General features: G+C 41.8%; 1 protein-coding gene across 5 annotated transcripts in view; it reads left to right on the forward strand.

Moving 5' to 3' along the window:
* The window catches only part of LOC126847228 (teneurin-m), a 190,902-nt gene that overhangs the window by 157,767 nt on the left and 19,421 nt on the right, over positions 1–13,714 (forward strand). For all 5 annotated transcript variants that reach the window (XM_050587381.1, XM_050587378.1, XM_050587376.1 and 2 more), the window contains exon 2: positions 2,489–2,788. Coding sequence is in view for 4 of the 5 variants with exons in the window: in XM_050587378.1 (XP_050443335.1) it covers positions 2,489–2,788 (300 nt within the window). In the remaining variant the exon portion in view is untranslated. The remainder of the gene's footprint in view (positions 1–2,488; positions 2,789–13,714) is intronic.

A 13,714-nucleotide genomic window follows, 5' to 3' on the forward strand; every position in this document is an offset into this window, starting at 1 on the left:
CCGCGGGTAAACGAGTTTTGAATACTCGTGTTGTATTATATTCGTTCGCCGCCTTCGGTATGTAAAGCGAAATCCGAAACGTTTCTTCCGAAAAAAAAAACCCAAAAAGAGTTGTTGCCACTATACAGGATGGTATTTGTTTGAAAATAAAAGTACGTTGAACGTGCAACTAAATTCACCTTTGGTACACAATATTATAGTATTGTCTACCGCGTTAATGTGGCGCTTAAACGACTGTCGTTGTCGACCGCGACCGATTTACATTTTCACATCGAATGTCTTGGACACGGTCGTCCGTGCCTTTTGTTTCTGCCGGTCCAGTCCTTGGAGACAACCGTCTCGAAAACAGTTTGCTAACTACTATGGCGATTCGGCCATGACGAGAAAACTTAGCTTTACTAACCACCGTTACAACACTACACCCGGTCCCCGGTCGAACACATAAAACGGCTGTAGAAACTTTGAAGGGGAAAAAACATAGTCGGCGGGGGTGGGGGGGGGTGTTGTAGGGAAAGTTATGGTGACTTCGGGAAACGTCACCCGCGGGACGGTTGACGGGCAATCAAAACACACCGGGGCGTTTGCCTTAAGGCCGTCCAAAATCAACCCTTTTTGATTAGTGTCTTGTACCGTGCTCCCCTCCCCCCCCGTGCACGTACATTTCTGTTTATCGCACCTACGGAAATTTTCAAATCCCGCGGGTCCACTTTTCAGGGATTACAATATTACCGTTATTATTATTGTTATTATTGCGTATAAACATCGGCCGCGGCGACCAACGGCCGTCCCCTATACTTGCTGGGGGAAGGGGGGGGGGTGTCCACGTCTAGCGCAGGCGTCCAGAAAATTGTTGCCACTTGACAGAGACTGATGATAACCACCGATGCCGTTTACAACTTCCGGCGGCGTCGGCAGAGGGAGAGTTATTGCACCAAAGGAATAAGGAAAAAAACCCCCGGAGGCCAAGAACATTGGGTAGACTACTATAAGGGAAGGGGTGGCGCGGTGCTGTTCGTACCGCGTTTGAAAAATGAGCGCGTGCCCCTTATACGCTTTTTACCGTTGCCTCCACTCGTCACGGTGCCCCGACCTTTGTATTGCGAATGCGATATGAATTTCTCGGTTTTCGAGAGCCTTTCGCTATAAAAGTTTCTATATTTCCCCCTTCACCACCTCTCTTTTAGTCGATTTACAGTTACACCCCCCCCCCCCCCGTCCGGTCGGGTTCATAACGCGTATACCTCTTAGGCCCCAACACCGACGCATGCAACGATATTACACACATACATCACTTTGCTTTGTTCTTATTCTTTCAACACAAGACGTTTGAATGTTGCCACCATAGTTCACCCTGCCATCTGCGCGTTTTGCCCACGACGGTTAATCGAATGCAAAAGAGTATAAAAAAAGATATTTGATTATAAAGTTGTATGGATTTTGTCGGTTCTTATCCCGCGACCCCGACATAAAAATAATTACAGACATTTTTTTTGCTTTCACGACGTCGTAAATAAAAATGAACCCCATTTCTAGAATTCCTTTTTTTATTTTTACGACTATTTTTCGTTTGTTTTTTTTATACTGTCCGTCCTGATGAGTGGAAAGCTATAACAAAAGCGCGTTATACAGTGTATAAATAAATATATGGGGAGGGATTTACAATGGTAGAAGTAAATTCGGAGGTTTGTAACACTGCCGGAGGGGGTCGGTGTGTTTGTTTTTCGGAGTCGCTTCGTTATAAGGGTTGGACGTATATGGCAACGATGCTTTTAACGTCGCTGGCGCGTCTTAGTGTTATATAAACTGTTTCTCGAGGAAAAAAAATAAAAATACAAAGAGATAAAGAGAGTTGTGTTCGGGTGTCCGCTAATTTTTGTTCTTCACTCTACTAATGGATGGAAATAGCAACAATCCTAACAGTAGCCGTTTTCCGAAGCATACGGGGAAGTTACATGTATATGGCGAGAGAAGGCTCTTGAGTGTGTTGTACGCCCCATCAAGACTTAGAAAATAAGAATAGTAGCGGACGTCATAATAAAAATAAAACGGGACGCTTGTCGTTATTAGCGCAGGGGAAAGAGTAATTCTATCGTCGACCGAGTGGCGACCAAGAGTGGTATTCGGTTTTATTATTTCTCATGCATTTAAATTGTATCGTTTTCTTTTTTCTCGCTTTATACCTATAACTACGTCTTGCCGGCATCTCTTGCGATGAGCGAATTCTTCCATTAAAAATACCCGGATATTCCAAAAGGATCGCTATTTACCTTACGCAAACAATATTATTATTCGACATTAAAGGTACCTATTGAGTGTGGATCGTTCGAATTTCCAACTTTACCGGAAACAAGTGAACGGTATTATTCTAACGTACGTTATAAGAAATAATTTGAATTTCACCTAATATATCATTATGATAACGTTATGAACGTTTATGAAACGTGCGAAACATGTTGTTAATTTGTTGTATTTTGTTTGTGATTTGCAGGAAAAGCGAACAGAGCATACCAACCGTACCAGCATCGCGGTGATAGCAGTGACGGGGAATGTGACGAGGACACCGCAGAGTTCCAACCCGGCCACAGCCATCCCCACGGTCAACAACAGCAACACCACCATCATTCGTACCACAGGAGTCATCGCCGGAGGCCCACCAATCACACTTACCAGCAACCAGGTTCTCTGTTGACTACGGACACGAGCGGTACGTCCGGCAATTGTTCTGACGCCACACTTACCGACTCGGAATTGGCGTTTGCCAGAGACGCAACTCTTCAGTTACACGACGGTCAGTACATAGTAATTTGATAAACTCATCCAAAAATATTATCAAACGCGTTTTTTTTCGATACGGTTTTTTGATATTAAATAGAAAAACCAAGTCATGTCCCGGTCGGTGTTCCACGAATAAATTATTATTCTCAAAATTAGAAACTTTCGATTATTCTAACGGCGGGTTCAGAATCTTTTAAAACGCTTTGGAGAACAAAAGTTTTCGGTGAGGTGCACAAAGACGAATGACTAAACCGTATCGGACGACTCTATCATTTTGACTTGTGTATACTGGTTATTAGTTGTCTTTGTGCTCTCTCGGGTTTGCCAGCGTTGCCCCCGTCGTCGCTGACGTTACGGATGACGATAGTTTTTCAAAATTATTAGCCAAAGGGATTTATGTGCGTTTAAGAGTCGTGACGAAACCGACGAGCACGAGGGCAGTTCTCTTGGGGTTTACTAGAAATATAGGAGAAATCCAGAAAGGGGGAAAAACGCCCTTCGGAATATCAGAGTAGGCCTGTTATCAAAACAAATGGTTTTCGCCCGGTGGCGGTTGAAACGGTGAAAGATTTGCCGAGACGTCTACTTTTTACAGTTTACTCACCGCACAACTCTCTTTCATAGACATCGGCTGTCTTTATTTGTTCTTGACAACCGAATCGTCGTCGGTGACTGTCGGTTGTGTTGTGACGGTTAATTAGTTAAATAGTCTGATAGTGTATATCATATTATAATAATAATGTTATAATATCCATCGATAATCAATCAGCCGGCTAAATTACAATTAGTTCAACGAGCTTTTAGGTCGTTTGCGCGCCCAAGTACGCGTACACAATGTCTACTGGTAACAATATATCCCAAAATGCTTTTAACGTGATTAACGCTCGGACCATCGGCGGAATGTTAAAATAACAGTATAACGCCGGCGCGTATTCAGTATACATGTATAATATATATTTATAGAGAGGGTTGTTGGAGAAATAGCGGCGCGGGTTTGTAAGAAAAATCATAATTTTTTTACTACTGGAAGTAAGCCCCCGCACCCTTTAACCAGTCAGCTAAGTGTACACCGACCGTTGTCCAGCAATTAGAGAAAATTGAAGTTAGACTGCGTTGGAGATGTGTGCTGCGCCTACGCTTGGTTCGATAATTATTATTATTTTAATCGACAGCCCTGTTGGTTGTGGCCATGAACGCGCACTGCCAAAAGCGAATCAATTCAATTACCGACCGTATTTAAATTGTTATCGGTGAAAAATACTATAACGTTACACACAATGCGGGCACGAGGGCAACGCGAACAAAATAATATAACGAACCAAAGAGAGAGAAAAAAACTCATAATAAATAGACGTACCAATTACTTAATGCACGTGCCGCTTGTCAGAGCGAAAAGCGTCGGTAAGTCTGTTGTTTGGCCAAAGGAAATTACCTGTCTTCGATTGAAAAATTAACTTTAACGGCGATCGCTGCCAATTAGGGAGTAGACACGGGGATTATCGTTAGTGTGGAAATATTACAAGTCGCAAAGTTAACGGCGTACAAACATTTCATTTATATTTTCCTTTCTAAAATTACTGATGGAAACGGTTTCCGCTGGGCTTGTCCAAAAACGTGTAATTCACCCGAAGAACCGAAAAACTTTTGCAAAAAAAATTCAATGTGAATTTTTTTGTTATATCATAATTATTGTTAGATTATCGTTGGAGCGTGTCAAAAATGCATTTAACATTGGTCGTTAATGATAATTAATTTCGTTGTCGCGCCAAGGCCCGCGTCGTTCAATATGAAATAATACAAAATATCTCAGAGCTCTTTGCAATTATTATATTGTGTAGTTTTGGGGGCGACAAATTGCCGATAATAATAACAACAATAACGACGGTCGTCTTGCAGTGAAACTTTGAGCGTTCGACATTTAGAGAAAAACCGGCCGCGTTAACGACATTAACGGACATAACAATAGTGATAATAATAATAATTGTTCCATACGCGATAATTAGTTTTAATTGTTTTTAAACGGATATAAACGACCAGCCCCTTTGGAAAAATAATCACCGCCGGACGTTTTTATTGCGCAATAATTTTGCTCCCAACAAGTTTTCCTCGTTCTTGTTGATTATATTTTCGTCGAAGCGCTGGAAAACTCCTAACTCGCGTTCACGGATTTTCCACTCACACACACACACACACACAATATTAAACTGAAGACGACCGTGTTATTAATATTGTTGTTTTTCACCGAATCGGCTCTCTTGCACAATTGTCGTCGTCTTACGCCTCCCTTTATTATGGCTCGGGAATTCCGCCCGTTCTTCCGTCTTATAATATTATGTTTTTGATATAATATCAACAGAAAAAAAGACCAGGAAAATGCGAGCGACGACGAATATCGACTATAAACACACACAACGAGCATCGACCGGGGATAAGTGTGTTTTTATGAGCGCCCTCGCTAAAAGCTTCACCACCTCATGGCAGTCGTCGCAGACCTCTGTTGTTTATGTATCTCTCGCACCTTGACTGCAACCTATTTCGTTTCATCCCTCACGCCGGCCATTTCAAGCACCTCGCCGTTGTTGTTGTTGTTGCTATATTTTCGGCTAAGCTTATTATTTTTTATTATTATTTGATCGTCGGTTACAACGAAATCCTATAGTACTTGGTACTTCGAGCCAACGAAAAAGACAAAATAATATCATATAAAAGAACAAAAGATTATTGAAGCCATAAACACCAATAAAACTGAGTTCGTCAACTCGACCGACTAATCGCTAAATTATTTACAGTCGTCTTTTTAGCGTCGCAATAAACACGCATAGCTGAAAATAACAGTATATAATAGTATATAACAGCTTTTTCAAGTATATAAGTTCACGTTGTCTGCACCTGTTCTATACAGTATACAGTGTCTGTGCGTTTTATTGCATTGTTTAGTCTATAATATGGTAAAGAAACATTAAAGTATGTACTCTATATTATTACTTTGCAAGATTTTTACGGCCATCGCAATAATAGTAATATTGTCGCGGTCCCCGAACAAGTGTACTCTGTTCTGTTGAGAGTGAGTTTATTAGTATGCATATTATCCGAAACAGAGCAATTTCTCGGGATCCATACAAATAGGGCCTCGTTTCGGTGGCGATCCACCCAATCACAGGGTCTCCGTGTATATATAGGTGCGGTCCGGGTTTTCAACCCCTATTCGATGATGTTAATTCAAATGGCAAAGGCGGCGGTTCTACACGTTTTGATGCGTGTGGGCGACGCTAAACGCATTTCTATATAAATCACCAGACGACGGTCACGGTGGACTACCGTGGTCCCTTATACGTTATATGTATGTATTATGGGCAAACGAAGGCGTTGTACATTTTATGTGGCATGCACGTTTCGCACCGGTTTGTTTTCACACACAGTTCACCCTCTCTAACTACACTGACAACGCCCTCGAACTGGATTACCTCGTTCGATTTCGGTGATTTATCCGGACGGGAAGGAAACCAGCCCAATCCGATGATACAATCTACTGATAGCGCCTTTTTTGACGGCCCAACTCACAATAACAATGTAATATTGTGATACTATTAACTACATTTATTGTTGTATCATCGGCGCCATAGGACACTGGATGACGTTTAATTTATTTTACATTATTATATGTTATGATGAAAACTGCAGATAACCATATTACTTGTTATTATTTGTACACACCGGTAGGATTCGATAGGAGTCTGCATGAAACTATACATTTCATTTTTTTACTAGAGGGTGAATTCGATTGTGAACTCGTTTGGAATTATTGCTCAGTGACTCTTATAGTTTAGATATTATTATTATGTGTTGCGGAAGCTCATTGATTCGACTTATATTTTAGTACCGACAACCGATTAAGACGTGGAGTCGGTTCTTCTTTGATCATCGGGTAGCTAAAGCAAAGTCAACATATGCGTACCTAATCTATACTCGACGTACGAGCTGAGTGCTTCTCGACGTCTTGTTTGATTTCAAGCAGTTTGAAGACAAGTTGGTTCTAACGTTGACTGTTATTGCCATTTCAGAGCGCATGTGTTCTTAATTAATGTTTGTGCCTCTCTATGGATTGATATTTATATAGGGGTTGTTGATGGAGAAGTAATTGCATTCTTGGCAGTCGGTCGGTTTGTTCATTATCATTTATATTATTATAACGTCCTGACTGGATCCAAAACACTTTGGAGATCACGCCATATGATGGCGGTTTGTGTGTGAATTGATGGCTGAGTTTTTAATGCTGTGGATGTTCTAGATAAACTGATACTTGATTATTTTGATTAATATAGTAAAAAGTAATGTTGTCGATCCTGCTGTAAATATTGTTAAATTTAATCAACTCATTGTAAGTGTTTATATTGCTACTACGACCGCTGGATTCGGGGTAAAATGAGTAAATACACCTTTAGCGAACATTAACGCAATTGTTATGGGATTGATTGGAAACCACCTTGGGGTTTTCATTGGCCGACTATTTGATTTCGACAGTTGTGGCTTACGGTGGACTTTACAAAATCTGTATAGTAGTAATCCGGCGGCAGTTAATACCATCTCAGTGCGGTACGTTCAAGAGCGGCTATTGATTACCGCCCGGTATGTTGTTGTTGCTATAATAATCTAAACTGTAGAGTACCACCTGCAACGACGACGGTATAGTAGTGATATAATATCTATAAAATATTACCCGACGGTGGTGCTGCGCGCGTACTTGGACTGCGAGGGGAAATGGAATAATAAATATTTTGTTCATTTCCGCTGTATGTCGCCGTGTTAACCCTAAATAGCGCACGAGGGCTTTTTTTTTCCCCGGTGTTATTTAAAGTCATTCGTGTAACACAAATTGGAATGGCTTAGCCCGGCGGACACGCGACTATAGTATGGCGTCGAGTAGCGTTTTTCCAAAGATTCGTGTTTCGCCGACCCTGAGAGCACCGATGCGTTTGAAAGACGCCGTTGGTCATCATCAATCTTTCCGGTACGCTAACCCTCGGTCCGGGCATTATGTCGTCGTCTCGGCTATCTGTCCGGGCCCGTAAACAACAACGAGCGAGCCCCCTAAGAGGTTTTGCCGGCGGGAGGTGTGCAAGTGGAATGCGATTTTTCAACCACCCGCTTAGCCAGCCGGCCGCTCGACATGAAAACATCCAAAAACTTTTTCCTCGCCGGGAATATTCATTAAATATCCGATATGGCGATAACCAAAGTTTCATAACTCGACTACAAAAGACTTTTTTAATTTACCACCGCGCTTTTGATTACTGCAAATTCGGGACGGCCACGTGGATAACAATATTACATCATATCACATTATAACGGAGATTACGGATCTTTCCGCGTGACGGCTTTATTATAAATAGTTCTCGGTATGATATTGTACATATACATACATTGGTACGTGGGGAGTAAAGCGCAGTGATTTTCCACCGTATTAAAATGAAAAAAAAAACCTTCGTAAGCGAAATTCGATTTTATTTCCGATCCGATTTCCAAGCGGATAATACTAATACAATATTTTTTTCGGTTAAAAAAAAACCCAATTTTTTAAATATAACGAACGCCACCGCCTCCGCCGGCAAACGAACCGTCGAACCGTGATTATTTATTTTATTAGCTTTGCCCCCGCCGTGGTATTTCATTCACATGGGCTTTTACGCAGATTATTGCGTTATAGACGACCGGATCCAGACGGAGAGGGCGATGGCGCACGGCGGGGGGGGGGGGTGTCTGTCACTTTGAGCTGCCAGCTTATCTGTGTGCTGTTGTTGCCGAGTTCAAAGCTCCGGAACTCTCTCCGGCTCTCGCCCTATCAATTTCACGGAACGTCCCCTATTAATTGGACTGTGTGGAGGCGGTGGCTATTATATTGCGTACGGCAACCCCTTTGCGTGTTATCCGAAAGAGATTCATTGCCCGAAGATTTTATTCGCCGGATTAATGCGTCGAGTTTATTTCATTTCACACGACTCCGAGCACAGACCACGACTTCGCACTGTGAATCTGGAAGCCATACATAGAACACTCAAATTAATTCGCTGTCACATTATTGTGTGTGTGTGTGTGTGCGCTCCACAAAGGTAGTCTTAGCAGCCGAGAGTTTGCACACGTCGCAAACATTTGTAACGTATTTATTATTTATTTATAAGTTTTGGGTTGAACCGTGTTCAGACGTAAAAATAAATGCTAAAGCTTAAGGAGTTTCATGTTTGTATTATGTTTTAGCTACGCTAATAATGTACTTTTAATACTATTGCGCGTCTCACAAGAATAATCATTTTTAGTAACCGTTAACATTCTTTTTTACGGAACTGACTTGAAATGATACCCTTCTAGAGTCTAGACCAACCAAGTATTTCCCCCGTGTTCACTTTTGGCCATAGTCTCGAGTGAATCGCTCTCGTTTTGGTTGACGGACGTTCCGCACACTTGGGCAAGAGACCATCGCACTCGATGATGGATTACCGGATGGAGCGGATAACCGGATCGGTTAGGAACTTATACGCACACTAGTTATGTTAATAATTATTGTACCGGTTAACGATTAATGTTTGCCTGCTGTACTTACCATACGGAGTCAAACCCTGTGTCGGTTCGCGTGACCGGTGACGACGGCGATCGCGTGTTACGGTGTTCCTCGGTTCGACTTTCGGTCGGCTGCTATTTTTATATACGAAAACGTTGACCGTCGTCCTAAGGGTGGTTTAATTATCAGCTAACCTGGGCGAGAGGTTATCTTCTTCGGCGAGGGGTCGGGTGAGTCAACGCGAAGGATAAGTCTTTTTATTTGTGTTTAATTATACATTCTGACTTATATAGTCTAGGATTTTAATATTTTACCGGAGGTGTGGACTATCGACGTGCCCCGGATACTGAAAACTCTGGAAAAATTAATCAGGTCGATTTTCTGATAGGCACACCAGTTGTGTTTTTTTTTCTTGAGAAATAACGATTAAACGTTTTTGTTTTATTTTTTAAATGCCCTATAAAATTTTACCCCGGGAGCTGTACCGGCTCGACGTTATAAATCACTCGCTCTACGACTTGGAGACACGCGCTTAACGTTGTCGTCATACTTACACAGGTTAAATTTAGTTTTAACGTTTTCGGTGACTATATCGTAAAACAGCGAAACTTATTACCGCACGTCTTACGTGAAACTCCTTACGGTTTAGTTTCTTTTTTTAATCCCTGTAAACGGGCATTTGTACCTATTATAGATTTTATTTGTATAGTTAATAATAAAACGTCGGCGGTGGTATAATAAATAAATAATTAAACGATTACCGGGTGCCCAGACGTGGGAAACGGAAAAGTTTTTGTCAGGTGGTTATGTGTATTCCGTGGGACAAGCGTGACACGAGCAATCGTTTACCGGATATGTTTTCACGGAGCTGTAAAGTTTTTTTTGCTATTCTCGCTCATACTACATGCACGCTATCCGTTCGGTTCGTCCCCTTAACTTGGCGCAATAACCATCCTTAAGCGTGGACGGGCGGTGTGCCACACGGTGGATAAACCTGCTATCGCACACAATGGAGTCTCTCTAATTAAACGACGTGGCTCATTAATCCGGTCGCTAAACAACCGTATTGGTCCCTTAATAACCGCGGAGAGCTCGGGCGGGGGCTTGGGCAAAACCGACACAGGTAGAACGTCGTCGTCGTCATCTTAACGGCTTTCGCTAATTATACACGGTACAAGTCGGCAAACGTATAGGGTATGTCGGCCATTTGTCGACTCGACGCTTTTGTTTCTTTTAAACACTTTTCGTCGTTAGCGCCGGGTGAAAATGAACGGCCTTTGAAGTTTTCTCCTCGGCGTGTGATTTATCGACGCCGTGATAATTGTATTAATCCGGAAATAACGAATGACGGGCGCCGTTAATCACTGCGGCTAATTAATCCGACCGTGTCGTCTAATAATAATAATAATATATGTATAATGTATATATATATATATATATTGTTGCCGGCCTCGTAATGATACGAATTATAGCGCGCATATTGTGCTAGTATTGAAGACGATCGTTTTGGACGGGTTCCCGCCTAACGATGATTAAAAACAAAAATACATGCGGATTAGGCCAAGCGCGTAATTACATTAAAAAGGAGGGGGGGGGGTGCAAATACTAGATACCCGCTAAAAGTGTAGTTTGTCATAATTTAACGACTGCCCGTGGACCAATAGGTACCATGCGGATTAGTGCTACACTGCCGCGGGCTATGCGTTAAATGCAAATTAAATGCAAAAAAAAAAAACAATTCGGCCGGGCCGTATAAGCGTAGTGTACTTACCGATTTGAAATTTCAGGGCGGCCAGATTGTCGTTTAATTGGCGCAATACCCCGCCGTTATTGTAGCGCATCTACACGTCGGTTGAGCGCATACATTGTGCGTAAAGCTCGGTCATCCGATTATCCAAAAGCGGTGCCCATCTCGCCCACACGTTTCCCTAAGTCGCGGTGGAGCCGGGGGGGGGGAGGGGGAGGCTCTGATCCCGGTGTAGGTATAATATTATGCAGCTCCGGTGCAATGCCGACACGGTCCACCGGATCGCCGGGGGATCGTTATTTATACGGTTTTATTCCACTGGCCGGCGTATGTGTGTGGCTGCTGGCCCACTGGCCGCTGCTGTAATACTTGCCATACATAACGTACGTTTAATGCATTCCGGATAATCTATACTGTTGTTGTTTAAAATAACAACAACGTTTCGAAAATCCCTCGACCTCCCCCTTTTTTCGCTGTTATTTTTACACAGCAACGCCACTCCTCCGCCGCCCTGACGTTTCAGCTGTACCGGGATTTGGGATTACATTCTTTTTTTTTTTTTTTAAATACCCATACAAACGCTAATTCGGCATTTTTGTTTTTACAAAACGGTAATTCTCGTCGAATTCGGCCGGGACCGGTCAATTATTTCGGTTAGGTCAATGGAGGAACCACATACACATACATACACACACTGTAATAACGCAGCAGAACGCGTGTCCGCCATAATTGAAACGGGCGTAAAAATACAAATACAAATATATACAAGAACGTTGTGGTGTTGTTTGTTTACCGAGGGATAAAAAAAAATGATTATTTGAGAGGGTAAAACGCCAATGTCTTTTTTTTTCTTTTTTATTTGTCTTTCCGACGATTGCGCCCGAATCGCGTACACGCCTCTGCTGACACCCGAGTCCAAGTGAAAAACTTCAATCGCAAACATTGGGTTTGCAAGCGCGCGCGTGTGTGTGTATGTTTTTCCTACCCACCACTCCCCCGTGTCCTTTATTATTTTGTCAACGGAGTCCCTAAGCCGAAGTCGTTATCTTTACCCGGCAGCCCGGAAGGAACGCACGGTCCGATTCGGCAACACGTTTCTACATACATAGTTATTTTTATATGTATTTTACGAATCGCCCTTCTTTATCATAATGTATATTTTTTCTCACTCACACACAATATTAACGCGTAAAAAAAATAATAACAATATTATGATAATAACTTCGATACGGTACGCGTGGGGTACATAACATATTCATAATAATAATTGTTTTATGTACCTACCGGTAACCTCTTTTTTTCAGCCGCCATAGCTGCCCCGATCACTATAAAGCTGTCATGATAATATCATCCTAAATAACCATATCGAACGATCAACCCCGGACGACGTTGTTTGGTCCAGTGTAAAATAAACATTATTTTTACTATTTATTTTGTTGGGTGACAGTAAACGGAGAACGTTGTGGTGACAAAAAAATAGCCTTACTAGTTTTCAATTGATTCGTTTTGAAAACCTTATTGAATTGTGAACCTTATTCGATTTTCTTGACCGCGCCCGAGAGGTGGTGTTACATTTTATTCAAATGTTTCAGGTTATAGGTGAATATTTAAATATGTTTTCTCGGCGAATACTTTGTTGTTGTTCGGCCACGTACTCTGGGTAAAAAAGTTTGGTGAAGTAAACATCATGTTTTGAATCCTGATGGGCTTGCTGTAATGTCGATATAATGTCATGTATTTTGTTTAGTACATCTCACGTACCTTCTTAATCGGTTTTGGGTATGAACCATTGAATAGACTTGTACGAATGATGTTTCTATCAGCTGCCTGCCTCTGCCGAAAATGTTGTCACGGTAGTAATTAATGTTATATTTTGCCAGTTTAAACATAAAGTATAGCCAGTTTTTGTTATTTTCACATTGTGTGTGTGTGTGTTTTCTTTATAGTCAATGGTTAATAATATTTTATATTGTTAATAGTATTTTTATGTTGTTTTTTTACTCCGTATATTGTTGTAAAATTGTTAACTTTAGATTTTTCTATGTACAGCGCAGGAAAAGTTTACCTACCCAAATTTTCCCTAGTGATTTTTAATTAACAGGAAATCTCTGGGGCTTTCCGGTAGGGGTCTTTTTCCTACGTTAAAAAAAGGTCCCGCGAACGAGTGCGAGGGACATTTTCGGACTTTTAAAAGTCCATCCGGTGAATCCTTTTGACGATATGGCGGAAAAATTAATTTCCAAAAAAAAGGCCGTTTTTTGAATGAAATAAAACCGTAGACTATCAAAAAAAACCACCACCACCGAAATAATGTTCATAAAAACCACTTTGGCGTAGCAATAGTGTATGAATATCACATGTATATGTAGTGTACACGATAAGGAACTGTCGTTTGTGTTGTCTGTGTGTGCGCGCCAGTGTGTGAGTGTCTTCGAAGGGTCTGCGTGATTTATGGAATGTCTAATCGATAGTGTATATTATAGTGGAGTATACTCGCTTATTCGATCCGCTGCTTTAACACACACACACACAAAGTTACAATTTTTTTCTTTTCTTTTTTTCCCCATTATGTTATTTCCTCGGTCCCCCGTCCATCCATCTCACCACACACACACACGTCTCCACCGCACCGCCGCCGT

The sequence above is a fragment of the Adelges cooleyi genome, unplaced genomic scaffold (genome assembly GCF_023614345.1).
Source record: "Adelges cooleyi isolate 19-005CV unplaced genomic scaffold, UGA_ACOO_1.1 ACOO_flye_CR_arks_rails_tigmint_CR_PRNA_9, whole genome shotgun sequence".
Classification (NCBI taxonomy): Eukaryota; Metazoa; Arthropoda; class Insecta; order Hemiptera; family Adelgidae; genus Adelges; species Adelges cooleyi.